Here is a 21,285-nt window from a genome sequence, read left to right as displayed (position 1 = left end):
ATTGTGGAACAGATACTGGTGAAAAGAAGTGAATTTTGGAAGACAGAAGTTGGTAGTAAAGAGACAAAATGAAATAAAAATCCTACTTAGAAGCCATAAACTATGCTTGAGAAAACACTAATTTTATGGGAGTACAATTGTACTACATCTATTCTACTGAAAATGATCAGGTTTGTCCAAGAAAGAAAACAACAATCTTAGCCTTTCTCTGTTTTCAAACTGCAAATTTCAGTCAGCTGAAATCTACTTGAATTTTAAGAGTAATATTTGAGGCACAAGTTTTTACCTCTTCATATTTATTATAATCTCGCCATAACTGCTCAATATTTATCATAGGATTGACACAGCCTCGCTGATACACTCGTCGAACTGCTGTTATTCTTTGATTCTCTGCATAGGATCCCACAGCTTCCCTATTAAAAGGGCAAGATGATTGTAATATGGCAGAATTAAATAAGTTTCAGATTTTTGTCAAAAAGTAAAAGTCAAATGAATTTAAAAAAGTAATACTTACACTCCTTTTAAGAAGTTAATGTAATCAACCCAAATCTGTAGAAAATTTACAATTAGTAAAACTAATACAGTTCTTAATTCTCATTTTAATAGAAAATTTTAAAAAGCACATAAAAACAATTACTTGATAAGACATAATCTCCATGCCGATTTTATCTAAAGCAAAGTCGTATGCTTGGGCCATCTTCTCTCTGAAATGCAAATCATTAAGACATTATAACTTGATTTAGAATACTTCTACATTGGTAGTTTTCGTACTTTATTCTAAAGTATCAAAATAATCTGAGGTGAAAGAAATTATAGCATTTTATCAATGTTTTTGAAAAATTCATTCCTTACTTGTAACTTGGAAGTTTGCCTTTTGTTTCCCTCACATAGGCCAAATAACATTTCCACAGATCAATATGCAAAACTTTCATAAGACATCGCTGAAACAACTGAAAACAAATAGAAGCAAAATGTCATCGCTGAATAAAAGTTTTTAAAGCATGTTCCTTCCCAACTAGACCACAAATTATTCCGTGACCAAGAAGAACTGATGACAGGCTCTCTTTATTCTGGTTCAAAGCAGCAACATTTCTTTACAGTATATTTGGCAAATGTATTCTTCAGACGAGCAGCCAGATTCCACTGGAGAATGGATTGAGAAACAAAGAGCAGCAGGATGTGCATTTGATTTGCTGAAAGACCGCATATACAGCATAATAAAAGGTGATTCAACCCATTCAGATGTTTAGTTTGCTCCACTAAAGATTCCTTATAGCATTCCTTATTCTACTGTACCAAAATAACCCACTATTTCCTTCTCCTGAATCTGCACCTGACTACTCTTGGAATACTATATTGCTTTCCCTTAGGTGTATTTACATGTTTTAACCACTTCCTATAATAAAGTTCCCAATCTTCAGATAAGAAAAGTTGTTCCTGAATTTTCTATTGGATTTCTGGATACCTATTGATGGCCTCTACCTTTACTCTACAAGCAGGTAGAAATAGTCTGTCCACCCTTACTTAAACTTCTTAATTTTAAAGATGTCTTTAAATATTTGGTCACCTTCAGCTTTCTCTTATTGAAGGAAATGACAGCTACCTGATGGGTGGCTGTAAAATACCATTATTCATATTAAAATGCTGCATTTAATGTTCACTCTTTCTGAGATAGTGCCTTGCCTCTAGCGTGATGTTTTACCATGTGACTTGGATTGAGACCCGGTTTTATGAAGGAAGAATCTTTCATGGATTAACTCTCTCCCATTATGATCAGTTCATGTGATACCTTGCCAAGACAGATAACTATAGCAATTTTATTTTAAAAATAAGAAAATCCAAACTTTTCTCATTGCCATGGCAAAATAATCCGTGGGAAATCAAATTGACATTGATATGCAAATATTATTATATTTACAAAAGCTCACTGTTGCAAATGGTTAGTGCTCATGTTGACTGTGAGAGGACATATATTTTGCATAAATGCTTAGCCATTGCTAACAAATTTCCTGATTACCCTCGGTTTTGAGATGGCTGCTGAATTACTAACACATGCATATCCAACCGATATGTAGACCAGTTTGCATAAAAATGACTGACTGACTCACAAAACATTTAAAACTTTGAAGATGTGGGTACTGCTCATTAAGATTTGAGAAATGATTAAAGTTGTCAAGTTAACAAATTGGGTTTCACTGATAGACTAACAATAACAAGGTTCTCCCATGTCTAGAGAGGATTAAAACGAAATAGGTTTACCTTTTCAACTTTATCATAGTTTTTTGCTTTTATCTGTATTGAAAACAAAATGATTCAATAATTAAACCTTATAGTAGAACAGAAAAATCCTGTTATAAGCAAAAGTAAACAGTTCAATACTGTTATAGTCACAGGTATCTGATAAACTAAAACACTTCACTGTTCAATTCTGACATTTAATATTCTCTTCTAAGATATAGACATTTGGCAGTACAGTAATCATCTGAGAGATTCAGGTCACCTTAAACAGACAATGATCATGTGCTTTTATTTTCAATGGTCACAAGAGAGGAAAGATTACTGGTTTGTTTATTTCTTAAATATATTTCAACAAATTAGGATAGTTGAAAAAGAGAAGGGGAGAAAGTAAAAACACAAAATAAATACAGCTGCAACAGTGTTCAAATTTAAATCACTGAACTTGTTTAATGTCCTCGTCATACAAGTGGCCTCTAAGAAAATGCTTCATTGCACCTTGAAATACAATTATGAACATTTATAGACATGCTAGCTTAAACACAGTTTGTGTGTCAACATTACATTTCATCCACCTATCATGTTCCAGTAAAACTCATGAAGTTCACACCAAATGACATGCAAATGACTCCCCATCTCGATCCAAATACTGTAGTGGAGGCGAAGAGATCATCATGATCTATTGAATGATCAGTCGATCTTAAAGATCGGATTTGATTCCAAAAGGGCACAAAATTGTATTGGGAATTTAGCTTCAAATCACAAATCAGCTCAAAACAATGTAGAATCTGGCACAGGTATTTATCTTGTTCCACTGTTCAAAAGATGAAATTTCAAACTTTTAATGGGATGTTGCATATGCAGTCATGAATTACAGTTGCCAAAATAAATACAACATATGAAAGGAATTCTTGTCTGCAACAAGAGAACACTCCTTTACCTGCCAACTGCGTTCCTCACTTTACAAGTTGTAGGTTTGATCTCGTCCAATGTGAAGTGAAAACAATAAAATGTTGGCTTCTACTATACCATCCTAGCTTAAAAATATCTTTTGAAGGTTACTATCTTGAAATCAAACTACACTTGATTGACCTTTTTAACCTCTATATTTTGAAAGGGATGAGAAGCAAAGGGTTTACATTTAAAATGATTTTATATTCATAAATAACAATAACTGCTCTGCAACCAAAGATGGGGAATTTCAACATGGGACAGAGATCCTTGTGCTTTGATTCAAAGGGTTGTGTGCAAATGAAAGCAAACAGCCTACTGCTCCAAAAGTGCTCAAGCTCAATGGGAGGGTTGACATGGTCTGGCAGTGGGAAAAGCAAAATTCCAAATAGGAGAATAAAGAGCTGTAGAAATTTAGCCATTCTCGCTGCACTGTGGAGAAAGAAATAGAGATAATGTTTTGAGTCTATTATGACTTGTCTTCAGAAGCAAGATTTAATTTTTTTTTTAGTAAGACAACAGAAAACCACAATGGTATGTGTTGAACGTGACAGGAGTAAATAAATTGACTGGGCGACAATTTTGCATTACAGGTAGTTCTACTATAATGCGATGTTTGTGTTCTTGTGCAACTCCATATTATATTTAAAAAATGCTTGAGAAACAGCGTTTAAAGTGTTGGCAATGTAATTGCATTACAGTCAACACATGTTTTAAAAGTTCACACTTTGGAAACAGTGTTTAACACAGCAGCAAGACACACCATTGGAATTTAAATGCCTGTAATACTTTTGATTTGGTTAAATCTCAGTAATTCTTCTCATCTCATCCAACTTCTTTTACAGATACCAAATTAGAAACGTCACTGGACTTGAAGCATTAACCACATTTTCTCTCCACAGATGCTGCCAGACTTGCTGAGTTTCTCCAGCAATTTCTGTTTTGGTTTCAGATTTCCAGCGTCCACAGTTCCATGTTTTATTCTTTTACAGACAACTAGCCGTTACTTCATACATAATTTATATGTTTATGTATATATTGTTTATGCACTAGTTGGTATTCAGTTATAGTATATATGGGGACTGAATACCACGTGTAGCATTCAGATGAAGTGGGACATAATTAAACTTGAGTATTCGTATATAATTCAGTCACTTCAGAAAAGATTTACAAGGGTGTTGCCAGGGTTGGAGGATTTGAGCTATAGGGAGAGGTTGAATAGGCTGGGGCTGTTTTCCCTGGAGCGTTGGAGGCTGAGGGGTGACCTTATAAAGGTTTATAAAATCATGAGAGGCATGGATAGGATGAATAGACAAAGTCTTTTTTTTCTGGGGTGGGGGAGTCCAGAACTAGAGGGCATAGGTTTAGGGTGAGAGGGGAAAGATATAAAAGAGACCTAAGGGGCAACATTTTCACGTAGAGGGTGGGACGTGTATGGAATGAGCTGCCAGAGGAAGTAGAGGAGACTAGTACAATTGCAACATTTAAAAGGCATCTGGATGGGTATATGAATAGGATGGGTTTGGAGGGATATGGGCCAGGTGCTGGCAGGTGGGACGAGATTGGGATATCTGGGCAGCATGGACAAGTTGGACTGAAGGGTCTGTTTCTGTGCTGTACATCTCGATGACTCTATGACCATCTTAAAACACATTTGGTTCTTTTTACCATATAATAATTAGATTTTACATTTTAAATTAAATAGTAAACTCAAAAGGCAGCAGATGCCAAGAATGGATTGGAGCATGATGTTTTTCTGCATTGTAGATTGATGTTGTGATGGCGATAGACATTAAAAAAGCTATACCACCGCCAACACCGGTAATTCTACTGTGACTTAAGCTTACATTGGCAGTATCCGTTATAAATTATCTTAAGAGTTTATAACAGAAGTGTACATAACCATTAGTTTAAATTTTATAACATATTGTCTTCAATGTCTGCATGCAACTAAACAGGCTGATTTTTGACTCTCACATCTTTAGGCACTCGGGACAGGGCATCCCATATGATCATGGAATCTGGAGCACAGGAGTTGCTTCATTTACTTTCCTTCTCTGCTGCCACTCTGCCTCATCATTAAGGCTTGAACAGAAAGCCTGATGCAGCTGATGAACAAGTTTTTTGCCATTTTGAACAATTGCTCACAGGCTTCACCTGGTATTAATATCAATGTTGTTGTGCTTTAAGGAAAGCTTCAATGTCTTTGTAGTGTTTTATTTTCCTACCCGAATTCAGAGTTAAGAAACACAACAGAAAAAAATTGGAAATATGCACATGTCTCTTGACATTTAAAGAGGAAAGGCAGGCCAAAAATGACTGAGAATCAGTGGGTGTCTAGTGAGAGAACGAGGTTGATATTTTGCATGTAGAACTTTGGGCAGAACTTAGTTCGCAGGTGTTAGGTTCAGAAAATCTTGAATTTTAAAAAAAATCATTCTGCTACTTAGGAGCCCACTGCACTTCTCCAGCAAACTTTTCATTTTAGACATAATCCATAATTTGTCAATTTCTCTTTTGCTTGCCCATATCTTTTTACCATTTTAGCTACTGGCAAGTTGTTTAGAACCATTGAACTCAGATAAAATTAGGGCACAGAAAGTGGCCAGTTAAATGCTTCTTTGCTCGCTGAACAAACTATCCACTCATTCTAATCCCACTTCTCAGCATCTAGCGTACAGCCTTGATCCAGTTTCCTTTTAAATGAGTTGAGAGTTTTCTTCATCCAATTAAATGTCTTTGATGAATCGTTAATAAGCCTGCATCCAGCAAGCAATTTTCTCCACAAATAGAATGTATTCTTTTCTTGTTTTTATAGTTTGCATTTATAAGAAGGGATTAAACAAGAATAATTTTTGTTTTCCTCGTCTTTACAGACACAGGACCTTCTCCAGTGTACTAAACTATTATGCTTAGTTCTCAGTTTTTTAATGAATTAGATTTGAAAATCAGCAGCTGTTTCAGAGTCTGTCAGGCTACTTGAAAAATTCAACTAAAAAAATAGGAAGATCAAGTGCAGGAGCAGTGGCAGGTTATTGGACCCTTCAAGCCTATTCCACCATTCAATAAGATTATGGCTGATCTATTGTGGCCATTGCTCCATTGTTCCATCTGCATCACAAATCCCATGACGCCCTAGTCTATGAAAGGTACATTTAACTCAGCTTTGAATAATGTCAAAATCCAATTTTTATCTTTGGGGAAAGAGAATTCCACACACTCACAACATGGAGAAAATAAAATTCTCATCTGTCATAAAAGGCAGACCTCTTATTCTTATACTATATCCCTTAGTTTTAGTCTATCACATAACAGTGAGTTTCCTCTGGGTAACCACCCTATTGAGTTCCCTCAAGATCTTATATGTTTCAATGACATAATCTGAGTTTTCTAAAACTCCAATAGTATCCGCCTCAGCTATTCATTCTTTCTTCATAATAACAGTATTGCATTCTGAGTTGTGTTGAAGTTGTGTGAACATTCTCTGAACTGCTTTTAAAGTAATATCTTTTCATAAATAAAGAAATCAAAGCTGTACTGTACATAGTTCCTCACATGTAGTCTCACCAATGACCTATACAACAGCAATAAAATTTCCTTACTTTATATTCCATAGAAGGGGTCTTCCCATAATTTTGTATCGAATAAGGCAAATTTCTATTTTCATATCTAAAAATATGATCCATGGACTATTAATATTCAACTTGCATCATTTGATTTTAGTATCTGAGGCCTTCATAGACAAAAGTAACTTTTAAAAGGAACATTTACTAACTTAAAATAAAACAATGAAATAGTTCGGGAGAAATTCAGGAGATCTGGCAACCTCTGTGGAACTGTGGTACTGACCTAAAAGGGCAACTGTGTTCACCTGACCACGTTGAGCCAAGCTCCTGAAACATCAGCATATAAAATCAATCCAGGCCCAAATTAACATTATAAATGGAACCAAAGTGCAGATCTGTATCTCTTGAATGAGTCACACATTTCCAGAAGTTCCCCAAGAAAATTTTCCTGAAGATTCTTCAGCTCAAAAACAATGATGCCAGAATCTCCAAAGGAACTTCATTTAAAGCAACTGCTTTTGAGCAGCGAAACAGAAAGTGAGAATGAAATATGACTAGTAAGCAACAATCCAGAATCTCGTCTCTTTCTGAAAGAGAAGTGACTGCTGGAAAAGCAACCACTCACCAACAACTCAAGGATGTCTGCAAACATTGCCATTGCTGAATAAATAAAATATTTGGGACTCAAGTCTTATGTTCTGTGAATGATCCTATAACTTAAAATCAGCAATTGCCTTTATTTTCCTACTTGTATTGGACACCCTCCCACTCCTATTCTGAAGTTGTTATTTGAGTGTGTTTAATGTCAATTTTTAATTTTTGTTATGGGCTAGTAGGTAATAGAATCTCTTTCACTCAAGAAAATGTTGCCTTTAGTTTTATCTTGTAAAATGCATTTTATTTGATAGCTACATGCTAAAAAAATTTAAATATTTATTGCAACTAATCAACTAAAAAGATGGAAGCTGACTCCCCGTATTCACCTGGTCAAAACAAAGATACGAATAGTGTCAGGAGTTCAGTGAAAAGTTTCTACTGAAACTATTTCATTCAGCAACTGATTCTTCAAGTAATATGGACACTTTCCATCTGCAAGCTCATTGGTTAGTTTCAACACAAGCATATCAAGCAGCAAGGTTGCAATCAGGAGTAGGATTCCCAACTGGGCACATTTCTTTACTAAGGCCAGGTGTAGAGGCAAAATGGAATGCCTCTAGTGCTGTCTTAAGATCTGCTAAGCACAGATCAGTGATCAACCCAACAATTTTTCACTGCCTTATTGTCACATCTATTACTGATCACTCTTTAGTGAATTATCCTATTCCATCCAGTTAAATTAACAAATATATGATAGGGGTGATAAATCATTAGATCACTGCAACAGACAAATCTTTAGCAACAAAGGTGAAAGATATTTAGCTTGTTCTGCCATTTGAGATTATAGCTGATTTGTGACCTAACTCGAAATACCTGATTGTGGCGCACATCCACTAATATTTTTATAAATAAACTTTGGTTAACAAAACCATTTCAGATCTAAATTAACAATTGATCTAGCATTAATTATAATTTTCAGAAAAGTTATATTTCCCTGGCTAACCTTGAATGCAGAAATAATTTCTAATTTCACTCTTGAAATGTCTCACTTGAATTTTACAAGTTCTTTGTCCTATCCCAACCACAGAGAAACTAATTGTTCTCATGAACATAAAAAAAAATCAAAACTGACCCTAACTTCTTAAATTCCAGAGAATACAGTCAGAGTTTGTACAATGTGTCTTCAGTTTTATCCTCAGAAACCAAGTATCAGTATCTGCATAGTAAATCCATGTTGCACTCCCATTAAAGTCCATGTATTGTTCTTGCTAGAACGGCTCACAATACTGTAGATGCAAAACTTAATGGGCTCCCATCGAAGGGTTTTCAGGCAGGAGGGCCTATAAGAATTGGGTGGTCTTCCTGCCGCCTACTTCAGACCTGGAATCTTAAGAGACCAAGCATGATCCTTGCCTGAAACGAAGCCTTTAAGTGGTCAATTAATGGCCTCTTCAAATCAGATGTGGAACCTGGCAGCAAATGGACAGACAGTCAACGGTGGAAGAGAACTCAGTAGATAACTTGCTTGGGCCTTACTTTGGATGAGAGGGATGAGAACAGACTCACAGACCCCACCACCTTGTCTTTCCAAAATATTCCCAGATCTGCTCTGACCAAGATCTCCCCTCCTCACCTCATCCTGAAATGCCAAAGTTATATTGTGCTGGACTACTTGCCCCTGCTCCCAGATGTCTGCCAGCTCTCTGATGGGGCTTCATCCTGAATGAGGATAGGTGTTTCTTGACACCAAGAAAAACTATGTCAACTCAAAAATCCTGTCCAAGGTTTGTTCTAACCAGGGTACTGTACAGCTTAAGCATGACTTTAATAACTTTGAATAAAGACCAGTACTCCATTGCCTGTTGGTTATTATATTTGTTCATGACATTTTATTCTTTGATCATTTTGTAGCGAAGTGAATTTCAACACAGCAAAGATCAAAATATTTTAGGACTGACATAAATATGAAATACTTTGAGAATTTTACTTCATGTATACTTTATTCACACATGTAAATTATCTCACTTCAGAACAAAACCATGAGTCTAGATTATGTCTATTAGAAATTGCACTACAAAGTATCAAAAGAATTTTAAAGAAGTCTAAAATAACTGCACAGGCATTCTCAGATTACAATCATCCCTCAACCCACAATACAACTTTACAGTCTCTAGCTGGCCTTGGCACGTGTTTATTTAGACTACCTCTTCACAGAAAGTACCTGTGCAGTCATTTGAAGAGTCAGGCAGAACAGTCCTGGTTTATCAGCTAAATAGCACAAAAATAGCAAAACGAAGTGCTACTTGTTGCCAAATAGAAGATCCACTGGATTGTTGGGGTTGGGTAAAACAAGATTAGTCAGGGAAAGCAGTGAGTAGTGGTTTATGGACTGCAGGAGTCAATGGCAAGAGGAAATGTAGGAGCATAGGAAATAGGAGTGGCCATGTGGCCCTGGGTCCACTCTGCAATACAGCTAGATAATGGTAGATCTATTTCAACACAATTTTCCTATGCTATCGGATATCTTTCCTGGACATACTCACTGTTTGAGACTGCGCAGCCCTCCGGGTTAGAGAATTCCAAACTTTATGAATAAATTCCTCCTTACCTCAGTCTTAAATGGCCTACCCATTATTCTGGGATTTTCTCCTGGCTTGCTAGCCCTCACTAGTGTTTGTGATAAAAGATTCAGTTATAATCTTCAGGAATATAAGGAAAGCATGAGGGACTGGGATGAGAGATTTATCACTCTATGATTTATCACTGTAGTTCCTAGACTATCCAGAAGTGGCATTTGTAAAGGCTCTTTAAAGCTCTAAGCACGGCAGTACAGTTAGCTTCTATTACTTTTAAGAGGCCAAACTGGCATTTTTCTGTGGTATTCAAACCACTTGTGAGCATAGTTCAGGTTGACCAAGTTTAGGAAATTGGGAGATGAAAATGATTATCTTCTGAAACCAAAGTGGCTCCAAGACAGCAAGGTTGATAATAGCCCAAGTGGTACATCGCTTGTTCTACATATTTATTATTTAAGGGCTAAATGCCGCTTACAGGTGACAAAAACAGGACTAAAGTAATCTGTTTCACAGAAAAATATGAAGACGGAATGTAATAAATGCAAACACTGGAGCATCAAAAGCTTAGCGTAGTTATAGAGTTAAAAGTAATGTTTAATTTGTCAATTTTACAGTGCTTTGATTCAGTGGCAATGGGGAAAATCTTACACATCATTCTGTATTCTTCTGACCTTTGCTTGGTATCCAATGCAATGAATTATTTTGTGATGTAGATGACTCTATATTGGGCATCTTGAGCATATAGAAACTGCACAGCATGTGCTTAAAAAGAGTCATCATTATTTATCTTTACATACTATACAAAACCTACCCCCTAATGTGCACTGCCGCCTCAGAGCTGAAGCTGACATCAGTGTGATCTTACAGATATCTCACAAAACTTCATTTGAAGCTTTACTATCACCACGAATGAAATACAAATATACCATTCAAAATAATGGAACATTTCCTTAAGTAGGGCTTTAAATATGAACATATGAACAAAGGGCAGGAGACAGTCAATTGGTTGCTCAAGCATGCTCTGCCATTTAATTAGATTATTGCCAATCGGATTGTAACCACAAATTCACATTCCTACTCACCGATAACTCTTCATCAAGAATCTATTCAACTCTGTCTTAAAAATATCCAAAAGGCTGTATCATGAAACATGGCAAATAGGAACAGGAATAGGCCTTTGGGCCTGCTCCACTTTTCAAAATCATAGCTGTTGATTCGATAATGTAACTTGTTCCTGCTTTTGCCCCACACCCTTTGAGCCCTTTAGCCCTAAGAATGATGTCTAACTCCTTCTTGAAAACATTTATTGGTTTGGACTTAACTGCTTTCCATTGCTCACCACTCTCTGAATGAAGACATTTCTCATCTCCTCAAAGGCTGACAATGTTCTGAGAGAAAAAAAATCATCCCATCTGTCTTAAATGGACGACTCCTGGCTCTAAATTCCCTCACAAGAAACAACACCTTCTCCACACCCACCCCTTAGAATATATGTTACAATGAAAATTAACTCAATAACCAAGTACTTGTGCAAACATATGCGAGAAAACGCTGTTCTGAACTTCATGTAAATTCCTGGCAGCTTCCCCAAAGCACGTTAAGTTTTCAAGGGTTGCAGAGAAAATGCTAAATACTAAAAGATGTTTCAGATAAGATAGTTGAAGACACACTGAAAGATCTAAAAACATATATAAATGTACCTTGTGAAAGACTTTTCATAACGACTAGTGAAATCAGCTACAACCTCCCCATTGCTTTCAGCAGACCATTAGAATGAGTAATGTTCAAATCTTCAATGTTATTCAAATTTAAGAAGCATTAAGCAATAATTAAACAATAGTACATAACCAAATTGAGTGTTGAGATATCTACAAGATAGAAAGGAAGGCTGATTACAACAACTGGCGTTTAAACTGAAGAAATGAAGGGCAATGAATGGAATAAAGGTAATGACCGGAAGTAAACATGTGATTATAAACCAGTACAAAAGGTAATTGAGCTACATATTCAAGAGGAAAAAAACATGGAGGGAAAACTGCAACAGCAGTCACAACTATAGGAGAGGATAAATTCAGCCACAATATTGCTCAGACACATTATATGAATTGTTATCACATTCTGAGGGCAATCCTATGAAAGAAATTGAGAGAATTGGTCATTCATAAGTGGATGGTAGAAGACATTAGCTTTTGGAATTAGTTGGATGATTCTGTATTCTACTATGTTTCTGACTAACTTGCTGCAACATGGTGTTCCCCTTGCACCCCAGGGTGGGTTCAGAAGTAGGCATTCAGGGAATGCTCCAATAAAACGGAGCATGGGTGACACGGTGGCACAGTGGTTAGCACTGCTGCCTCACAGCGCCAGACAGACTGGTTCAATTCCCGCCTCAGGCGACTCTGTGTGGAGTTTGCACATTCTCCCAGTGTCTGCGTGGATTTCCTCAGGGTGCTCCAGTTTCCTCCCACAGTCCAAAAATGTGCAGGTTAGGTGAATTGGCTATGCTAAATTGCTCGTAGTGTTAGGTGAAGGGGTAAATGTAGGGGAATGGATCTGATGGGTTGCGCTTTGGCGGGTCGGTGTGGACCTGTTGGGCCAAAGGCCTGTTTCCACACTGTAAGTAATCTAAAATAAAATCTAATCTAAAAAGAAGCCTGTGACAACTGCTATGAATTATATACTTTAGAACAGAAGTAATAATGTACATTGCCACCCTCCCCAGAATTGCATTCATTTAGATATTTCAATTATTTAATAAAATTAAACAAACTTCCAACAGCAAGCTAAGCGTGCTTGCAATTTCTGAAGGCGTGAGAAAAGAAATCCGAAATTAAAACCATGCACAGGCTCTCAATGCCCTCATGGGCAAAAGCACAAGTGGATATACTAAACCGTACAAGAAGAAAGTGCTTCAGTTGGTTAATCTCATCTGGCATATAAGAATTTGTATCAACATTGGATTAGGAAAATGAAATTACTATTTAAGATTCGGATTTCTGTCCAGTGTTGAATAATCCCTGATGAAAACTGCAGGTTTGGACATGGTTGCCAGTCCCAGTATCCTATAAGCACTAAAACTAAAAGAGAAATTGGTTGTTTGGGCAAGGGTCCCAAGGCTTTTACCCATCAACAGAACATTACTGCAACAAGCTGCAATTATCTTCATAGACAGTAATTGCAAATAAATCCACTTTAAAAAGTTTAATACACAATTGCCATATTTGAGTTAATTGAATGTGGACTTCTACAGTACCTTTCACATTCTCAGGATGTTTCAAATGCTTTACAACCAATGAATTACTGTTGAAGTGTCATGACTGTTAAATTGTGCAAGTTCCCTGCCACATGCCTAAATCCAATGAACAAGGAAGTGCCTAGTTGATCCAATTTTTTTGTTGTGTTCATTGAGGTGTAAATATTGACCAGTAAACTGGGAGAAACTAGGAGAATTTCCCATTCTCCCAGAATTGGAAAGAGAGGCATATATTTAATGTTTCATCAAAAACAAAGGATTACTGCCACTGGAACATTTCATAGTATTACAATCAAGTGTCAGTCTGGATTAAGTGGCCTAATGGAATGGGACCTGAACTAAAGACATTAGTAAAGTCAAGTGTTACTATTAAATGGTGGTCCATTTCTTTTTTTGCCAGGTGCATAATTTTAAATGGAATGCGCTTTAAGCCAGAATATTTAAGGACAACAATTAATGTAGCTTCTCATTGCCCATTGATTGGAAGTGATGGCCTGGTGGTATTATTAATAGACTATTAATCTAGAGACCAAGTCATGTTCTGGGAATCTGAATTCAAATTCTGTCATGACAGATGGTTGAATTTGAATTTAATTTACATGTATGTGGAATTAAGTGTTTAATGATGACTATGAAACCATTGCTGATTGTCAGAAAACCCACCTTGTCCACTAATATCCTTTAATGAAAGAAATCTGCCTTCCTAACCTGGTCTGGCCTATATGGGACTGCAGATCCACAGCAATGTGGCTGACACTCAAATGCCTTCTGGTGCAACTAGGAATGGGCAATTAATGCTAGTCTAGTCAGTGGGACCCATATCGAGTGAATGAATGAAAAAAATTTAAGCATATAGATTCTTATTTTGAAAAGCATTTTCCCACAGAGCCAGAAACACACTTAATCCTTACAGATTCACTTACCAAGCTAGTGACAGCATAAAAGATCAATCATGATGTTGCTGCACAACTGCTTGAGAAGTGATTGCTGATAATGTTTCAAATGTAGAAGATGGTAAAGCCGATAATTCCTTGCTTTTCAAATCCCAGGGTTTACAGTAAAGTGTATCTGTTCTGAATGTCAGACGACTACATATATTCAAACCATGTAATTTGTTGCTGGCCCTGAAGTTGTTGTTTGAATGTTCATTGTGTTTTATTAATAGTACTTGAGTTTTATTATTGTCTATGTTCTTTTACCAGATTTAAACATTGCTGGTAAGACTAACTTGTAGTGGTGATCTGCAATTGCCCTCAAGAAAGTGTTCCAATCAATATAGGTAATGGCAGCAATCCCAAGTTTTTGACGTAGTGACAGTGAGGGAACAGTGACATAGTTCCAAGTCAGGATATTATGTGGCTTACTGTAGACCTGACACTGGTAGTCTTCCCATGTTCCTGCCACCCTTGAATTTCTAGGTGGTGGAAGTACCTTTCAAGAAGCCTTAGTGAGTTGATGCAATATGATGTTTAAATGACAACTGCCTTTGAATAGTAGAAGAGCAAGCAAGAATAATGGTTAGGTAGGCTACTTGGCGGGATGTGACAAATGGTATCTCAGGTATCCTGTCTTGGAACCTTTAACTTTAATAAGAAAGCTTTATAGTTTGCTGAAGACACGAATACAAATGGCAAAGTAAGTAATGCAGATAGAATAAATTTGTCGACATCTCTGCAGTTTTAGGCAAACAGGCAATACTGCAGCAAATGGACTTCAAAGTAGGCAAATGAAATGTCATGCATTGAACCTTAAAAAAAAGTATTGTGATCAAGCTTTTTTAAGTGTTTAAAAGCAAAGAGGAAACATAGAATCTGTGTGTACTACTTTAAAATATCATGAACAGTTTCAATAAATAATGAGAAAGTTTATGAAATGCTGTCTTTTATACCTAGAGGACATAAGTCACTATTACCTTGGAAGGAGTGCAATATAGCTTCAACGGCATGATATCTGAAATTCAAAGAAACCAAGAGAAGACTATACAGACTAGCAGCTATGGCTCAGTTGGTAACATTATCGCCTCAGTCAGAAACTCCATTCCAGCTTGAGCAGAATAATCTACGCCATGGTGCAGTACAGTAATGAGAGACTGACACACAGTTATAGGTGCCGCCTTTCAGTTGAGATGGTAAACCAAGATGTCAGTGAGTGTATGAAAATAATTCCACTACATTATTTTGAAGAGTAATGGTTATCCCAGTGTCCTTGCCAACATTTATCCCTGAATCAATACTACAAAAAAATTTGATTGTTGCTATTTGTCTAAGTTTGCCAATACAAAGTGCTGTTTTTAAAATATTACAACAGTGATTTATCTTCTGAAGTATTTAATTTGATGTAAAGCACATTGAAATGTGTGGTGGTTTTGAAAAGTATTACAAAATGTAATTCCTTCTCTTTGCTATTTTTATTCCCTGAAACTTAGAACATTATGGGGTACACAGTAACTTTATTTTGCTCAAGATTGTTCTACTACTTGAAGGGCTAAATTGCCTACTGTTGTTCCTACATAAATTTTTATTATGGGATAGCTAGCTTTTCTCAATCAATGAAGTTTGCAGCTATTTGCCTTCACTGCTAGTTTGTTTCACACAATGGACTTGGGTAACCTAAATATATTTAGTTAAAAATTTTAATTTACTGCACACAGATGCACCAATGAGATAATGCTAACCAATGCCGATTCAAATAGGTCAACCCAATCCAATAAAATAAGAGCCAAAATATGCATAGTCCATATTCCTTAGGATCAAAAAGGCCAAGATTTAGCTAATATTTTAATTTATCATGCTCAAATCTCTTGTATAAAACTAAAATTGAAAATATTAAACATATTAACTTTTCTCAACACAACCATACACACAGTTTACTGGCATCTTAAACAATTAAAAATTAACAGGAACGTTTTTGTTCCAAATGCCATTTTTAAACTTCCATTTGCTAAAGGCAGACCTATTTCTTTGAATGGTGAATGCACTTTTTAAAAGTCAAATTACAAGGTGCGTTTTGCAGGAGTCCTGAAGAGGGACTAATTCATAGGATCCTGGGGGAAACAAAGCTTGGATTAGGGATTAAACTGGACAGCTGCTTCAAAGAACTGGCACAGGTATGCCAAGCCAAATGGCCTCCTTCTTCGTATAAGATTTTGATTCACTTATACACATACCACATTTGGTATTTCAGGTTAATATGGACATTAAACTAGATTTTAAACAACAATCACAAAAGGTAAAAACAAAGTGTACCATGTAGCTAATTAAAATTAAAAATCATGATGTAATTACATTCACTGAAATCTAATAATTTCACAAAATGGTGTAACTGCAACAGGCAGGCAGGCAAATTGGGTTTAAATTGTCCTCTGTTGTTTTTGCATAAGTTAAAATTTGAGATTTGAAAAAGAAAAATCACCCAGATAAGAAAAAGTTAGTAAATGGATTTTAGTTAGTTTGCATAAATTTACTGAAGTTGCATTTGTTATTCCCAGGTGCTTGCATGCATGTTTGGGTGCTGTGATGAGACACAATATAGAGACTACAAGCAACAAGTGGGCAGGAGCCAGATCAAATTGGTGCTGCATCCACTGCTTTTTTGTCATTTATATAAATAATTTGGGTGTGAATGTCAGAGGTATGGTTAGTATGTTTGCAGATGATATCAAAGTTGGTGGTGTAGTAGAAAGTGAAGCAGGTTATCTCAGAGTACAATAGGACCTTGATTAGATGGCCCAAAGAGTATCAGATACAGTTTAATATAAAAAGTGCAAGGTGTTTGATTTTAGTTAAATTTTGGGGGACATATCCACTTAATGGTAGAGTCTTGGGGAGTGTTGCTGAACAAAGACCTTGGGGTGTAGGTTCATAGTTCCTTGCAAGTGGATTTGCAGATAGACATGTGGTGAAGGCAACATTCAACATACTGGCCTTTATTGGTCAGTGCATGGAGTAAACGAGTTGGGAGATCATGATGTGGCTGTAAGGACATTGGCAAGGCCACTTTTGGAATACTGCCTTCAATTTCAGTCTCCCTGATATATGGAAGATGCTGTTAAACTTCAAAGGGTTCAGAAAAGATTGGGACTATTTTCCCTGGACTGTTGGAGGTTGAGGGGTGACCTCAGAGGTTTATAAAATCATGGAGGCCATGGATACAGTGAATAGTCAAAGTCTTTTTCCCAAGGCAGGGGAGTCCAAAACTAGAAGGCATAGGTTTAAGGTGAGGGGGGAAAGATTTAAAAGCAACCGAAAAAAATGTTTTCAAGCAGAGGGTGGTGCATGTATGGAATGAGCTGCCAGATGATTGATAGTGCTGTTAAGAAGGCATACGGTGTGTTAGGTTTCATTCGTAGAGGGATTGTGTTCTGGCGCTGCAATATCATGCTGCAATTATACAAAACGTTAGTGCAGCCACATTTGGAATATTGTGTACAGTTCTGGTCGCCATATTTCGGGAAGGATGTGAAAGCATTGGAAAAGGTGCAGAGGAGATTTACCAGGATGTTGCTTGGTCTGGAGGGAATGACTTATGAGGAAAGGCTGAGACACTTAGCCTTCTTTTCAATGAGAAAAAACCTAAGAGGGGATTTGATAGAGACATACAAGATGATCAGAGGATTAGATGGGATAAACAGTGAAAGTCTTTTTCTGAGGATGATGACATCAGCTTGTACGAGGGGGCATAAATACAAATTGAGGGATGATAGATTTAAAACAGACATGAGGCAGGTTCTTTACACAGAGAGTGGTATGGGCGTGGACCTGCTAATGTAGTCAACTCAGCCACATAAGGGAGATTTAAACAATCGTTAGATAAGCACATGGATGATGATGGGATAGTGTTGGGGAACGAGCTGAGAATAGTGCACAGGTCGGCGCAACATCGAGGGCCGAAGGGCCTGTTCTGCACTTTATTGTTCTATGTTCTGTGATCGGCATGGACAAGGTAGACCAAAGAATCTGTTTCCATGGTGTACAACTTTATGACACTAAATCATCACCATCACATTGCATCTGCAAAGTACAAAACTATGAAAGTAATTTGAAGTTCAAACTAAGAAGAGTTTATAAGTATAGTTTTCAAAGGAAAATACAGGATTAGATTAAAGTTATGTGGACACAATAGTGTATCCATGTGTAAATATATGAATATATTCAAATTATTGGAAGGGTTTAAAGGTTCGGGCAGAAGACAGGTCTGTACAATTCTACAGCTCTAGAAGTGAACATCCCCTCAATGTGAGAAATCAATTCCCATCAGCAGTGCAAAAATACTTCAGCTCAACTCAACTCCCCTCTACGGTTGATTGTCGAAACTCATTTAATCATTTTAATAAAAGGAGACTGCAATACCCGAATCAGATTTGTCGTTGTCTGATAAAATGCATGGACACACATTGAATCAGGTATCCAGCAGTTACATACGAGTCAGAAAACACAAAAATGTTTTGGTTTATTCACAATATTTACACATTAATTATAAGTAAATTTACAAATATTACACACTGATTATCTAATTGCCCAACTCTCAAATATTTTATTCACTCTTGACCAGTTTTAGTCTCAACTTACTGTCACCAATCCTGTATTTTTAGTTAAGGTAAACGCAAGAAAAAGAAGTGTATAGGTGCACTGTAGTCCACAGCTATGGTGAAGATCAATGCCATTATTAAAACAATGAATCTAAGTTTTGAATATTCAAATAATTTTAATTAAGTATACCATTACATAATTCCAATAAACAGGGCTTGTACTGTTTGTGTGCAAAATTTATTTAATTTCAGCCAAGTGGAATGGAACATTTGTGTAGACAAATTTGAAGTAGCAAACAGAAATATCCACCATTTTGTATCTCACAGACATATTTACCAGTAGGTAAAGTCTGCAATTCAAGGCCAGCTCTGTGCTATCAAGATCGATATGAATGTGTAAAACTAAACATTATGTAACTTCTCAACATTCATACTGGTTTCTTTGATCACAACTGATTTTAAACTCCTGATTCATTGGTATGCAATCAGTACAAGGAAAATAAACTGACGTGTATCTGCATCATCCAGTGCTAACTCCATTAATTCTGCTTGTTTAATGGAGATTAAAGATTGAATGGTTCACGAATTTCCTCATTTCTGGCAAATAAAACTAATGTCTGTTCAGAAAGTAATGTACAGCACTTCATCTTTCCAGTGAATAAAGAATTTGAAGACATATTCAGGGGTATGTGTGGTGATTGACAAAACAAGGTATATTTTAGCTAGGTAAGGCCTTCTGAAGATTCCACCCCCCACCCCCCCCTCTTTTGAAGCAATTCCTACCTCGCTCTTAAAAAGCATTGATTCCTCATTGGCTTAGAATTTCAACTGACAACAGACATCTTCTGGTACCTCAATCAGATATCCTCTGTCCACATGATGGATATCCATTTTGGTAGATAGTGAAGTTTGATGCCTGGGTTTTCGACTACAGATGGATCACAGCGGAGGGTCTCTCTTTTCTCGCATTTTACCCACGTTTTGCTGAGTAACAATTACAAGCATCAATTTCTGCCTCTCTAAATCAGGGCAATAGTCAATTGGAATTCAATTCACACCACTGGAGATGAGACCTGAGCATGGAAATGAACCTGTGTCAGTTCTCTTTTGTGCATCAGCTACTGGTTCTGTAAACTGAGGCACGGAGAAGCTTCAAGTTTGCACATTCATTAGATATGCAATACCTTGTGCCACCAAATTTATTGTCACACAGGTAACAAACATTCAGATCTGTGTTTGGAATGACAGCTTCCTCAGGTTATAATATATGCATGTAAAAATGGTACAGCAATTATCATGGAGGATTTTAATCTGCATATTGATTGGTCAGACCACGTTGGTCAAGGAGGAGTTCAAAGCATGCATCTGCAATGGATTTCTCCAAAAGTATGTATTGGAACCTGCAAAGGAGCAAGCTATCCTAGATCTGGTCCTGTGTAATGAGGCAGAAATAATTAATGATCTCATTCGTTAGAGATCCTCTCTGAAGGAGCGATCACAATAAGGTTGAATTTAAAATACAGATGAAGGATGAGAATCCAAATCAGCATCTTGTGCTTAAACAAAGGAGACTAAAATTGGATGAAGGAGGAGCTGGCGAAGACTATATGGTAAGACAATTGAAGAACAGGGGAGGACTTTCAAAACAATTTTTCTCAGTGCTCAGCAAAAGTATACACTAGTGAAAAGAAAAGACTGTAGGAAAAGGGATAAGCAGCCATGGATAAATAAGCAAATAAAAGGAGCGTATCAAATTGAAAGCATAAAGTGGCAAAGATTAGTGGGAAACTAGAGGATTCAGAAATCTTTGAAAGGTCAAAAGAAAGCTAGAGAAAACTATACAGAAAGGTAAGATAGATTATGAGAGTAACCTAGCTAAGAATATAAAAACAGATAGCAAAAGCTTCTTTAACTAGATAAATTGAAAAAGACTGGCTAAGGTAAACGTTAGTTCTTTATGAGAAGAGGGATTTTAATAACAGGAAATGACAGATGCATTGAACAGGTATTTTGTGCCTGTATTCACAGTGAAACACACAAATAACTAATAATTGACGACAGAGAGGCTATGGCAGGTGAGGACCTAAAAGTAATTCTCACTAAAGTGTCGGGCAAGCTAAATCAGGCTAAAGGTACACAAGTCTCCAGGTCCTGATGGAATTCACCCCAGGGTACTAAAAGAGATGGCAGGGGAAAAAGCAAAGGTGCTTGTGGTAATTTACCAAAATTTGCTGGGCTCTGGGATGGCTCCGGCAGATTCGAAAACAGCAAATGAGACGGCATTATTTTTTTTTAAAAAAGGGGTTAGACAAAAGGCAGGTAAAGATGGGTATGTTAGTGTAACTTCTGCAGTGGGGAAAATTCTTAAATCTATCAAAGAAAGAAAGAAATAGAGAGACATCTGGACAGAAATTGTCCCGTCGGGCAGACGCAGCATGGGCTCATGAAAGGCAGGTCTTGTTTAACTAATCTACTGAAATTCTTTGAGGATATTACGAGTTCAGTGTATAACAGGGAACCAGCAGATGCAGTATATTTGAATTTCCAGAAGGCATTTGACAAGACGTTAGAGGTAACGTG

At 36.8% G+C, this 21,285-nt stretch overlaps 1 protein-coding gene across 1 annotated transcript in view; it reads right to left on the bottom strand.

Annotated features, from left to right (window-relative positions):
- Window positions 1-21,285, bottom strand: part of cstf3 (cleavage stimulation factor, 3' pre-RNA, subunit 3) — a 115,176-nt gene that overhangs the window by 26,905 nt on the left and 66,986 nt on the right. Inside the window, exons 4-8 of the mRNA XM_043705521.1 lie at window positions 2,260-2,292; window positions 853-950; window positions 638-704; window positions 515-549; window positions 287-413 (exon numbers count right to left, since the gene is read on the bottom strand). Coding sequence (XP_043561456.1) covers window positions 287-413; window positions 515-549; window positions 638-704; window positions 853-950; window positions 2,260-2,292 — 360 coding nt within the window. The remainder of the gene's footprint in view (window positions 1-286; window positions 414-514; window positions 550-637; window positions 705-852; window positions 951-2,259; window positions 2,293-21,285) is intronic.

This window comes from Chiloscyllium plagiosum, chromosome 16 (assembly GCF_004010195.1).
Source record: "Chiloscyllium plagiosum isolate BGI_BamShark_2017 chromosome 16, ASM401019v2, whole genome shotgun sequence".
Classification (NCBI taxonomy): Eukaryota; Metazoa; Chordata; class Chondrichthyes; order Orectolobiformes; family Hemiscylliidae; genus Chiloscyllium; species Chiloscyllium plagiosum.
This window is presented reverse-complemented; position numbering and strand designations above follow the sequence as displayed.